The 1183-nt window shown below is 50.3% G+C and overlaps 1 gene segment (V, D, J or C); it reads left to right on the top strand.

The window, feature by feature from the left end:
- Positions 1 to 454: 454 nt before the first annotated feature.
- On the top strand, positions 455 to 921 carry LOC136143284 (immunoglobulin heavy variable 3-23-like). The segment is given in 2 exon segments: positions 455 to 500; positions 605 to 921. Coding segments are annotated over 2 exon segments (363 nt in total).
- The last annotated feature ends 262 nt before the right edge of the window (positions 922 to 1183 follow it).

The raw sequence follows: 1183 nt of genomic DNA, 5'->3' as shown, positions 1-1183 counted from the left end.
GGAGCAGCCTGGCCCAGAGCTCAGGAGCAGATGCTGGATCTAACGGTCACCCCATGTTTCTCCTTGGACACTACACACACCCTCCATTCCTCTGGGTGTAGTTTACACCTCTAATATGAGGGTAACAATGGCAACTACATCACGGGATGTGAGTGCATATGTAAGATGATATATGGGTCCTAAGGGTTTACTCTGGAACAATCACACAATGAAAGTTATATTTCCCAGATGCTATCAACACCACAAAATCCAAGACTCTCACACCTGCTCTGAGACGCTGCCCTTTCTGAGGACATTCAACAACATAGCCTCTTATATACTAGAAGGTCATGCAAATAGAGTCCTTCCTCTGCTGATATAAAGCAGCCCCAGCCCTGACCCTGCAGCTCTGGGAAAGGAGCTCCAAGCCGGGATTTCCACGTGCTCCATTCGGGGTTCAGACAGAACACTCACCATGGACTTTGGGCTGAGCTGGGTTGTCCTTGAGGCTATTTTACAAGGTAATTTATGGAGAGCAAGAGACACTGAGGATGTGAGTGGATATGAGTGAGGGAATCAGTGGATGTGTGACAGTCTCCTGACCAGGATGTCTCTGTGTTTGCAGGTGTCCAGTGTGAGGTGCAGCTGGTGGAGTCTGGGGGAGGCTTGGTGCAGCCTGGGGGGTCTCTGCGACTCTCCTGTGCAGCGTCTGGATTCACCTTCAGTAGCTATGGCATGAGCTGGTTCCGCCAGGCTCCAGGGAAGAGGCTGGAGTGGGTCTCAGCTATTAGTAGTAGTGGTGGTAACACAAACTATGCAGACTCTGTGAAGGGCCGATTCACCATCTCCAGAGACAACTCCAAGAACACGCTGTATCTTCAAATGAACAGCCTGAGATCTGAGGACACGGCCGTATATTACTGTGCGAAAGATACACAGTGAGGGGAAGTCAGTGTGAGCCCAGACACAAACCTCCTTGCAGCGAGACAGGAGGGGGGATGCAGGGGGCACTCAGGACATACAAGTGTATGTTTCAGCCCCAGGAGCAGGTGCAGATGGTAGTTAAGGGCTGCTTTCCTCCAAGGGTCTGGGGTTTCCTCTCCATATAGCAGTTTTCCCTGGGGAACCTCTCTGTACTCATCCATGGTTCTTCAGTTACACATTCAGCCTCTCAATTAGAAAGACTTTTTGAAATAGGAGAATA

The sequence above is a fragment of the Phocoena phocoena genome, unplaced genomic scaffold (assembly GCF_963924675.1).
Source record: "Phocoena phocoena unplaced genomic scaffold, mPhoPho1.1 SCAFFOLD_205, whole genome shotgun sequence".
In the NCBI taxonomy this organism is placed as follows: Eukaryota; Metazoa; Chordata; class Mammalia; order Artiodactyla; family Phocoenidae; genus Phocoena; species Phocoena phocoena.
Note: the sequence above shows the minus strand (reverse complement) of the source record. Positions and strands in the feature narration are given on the sequence as shown.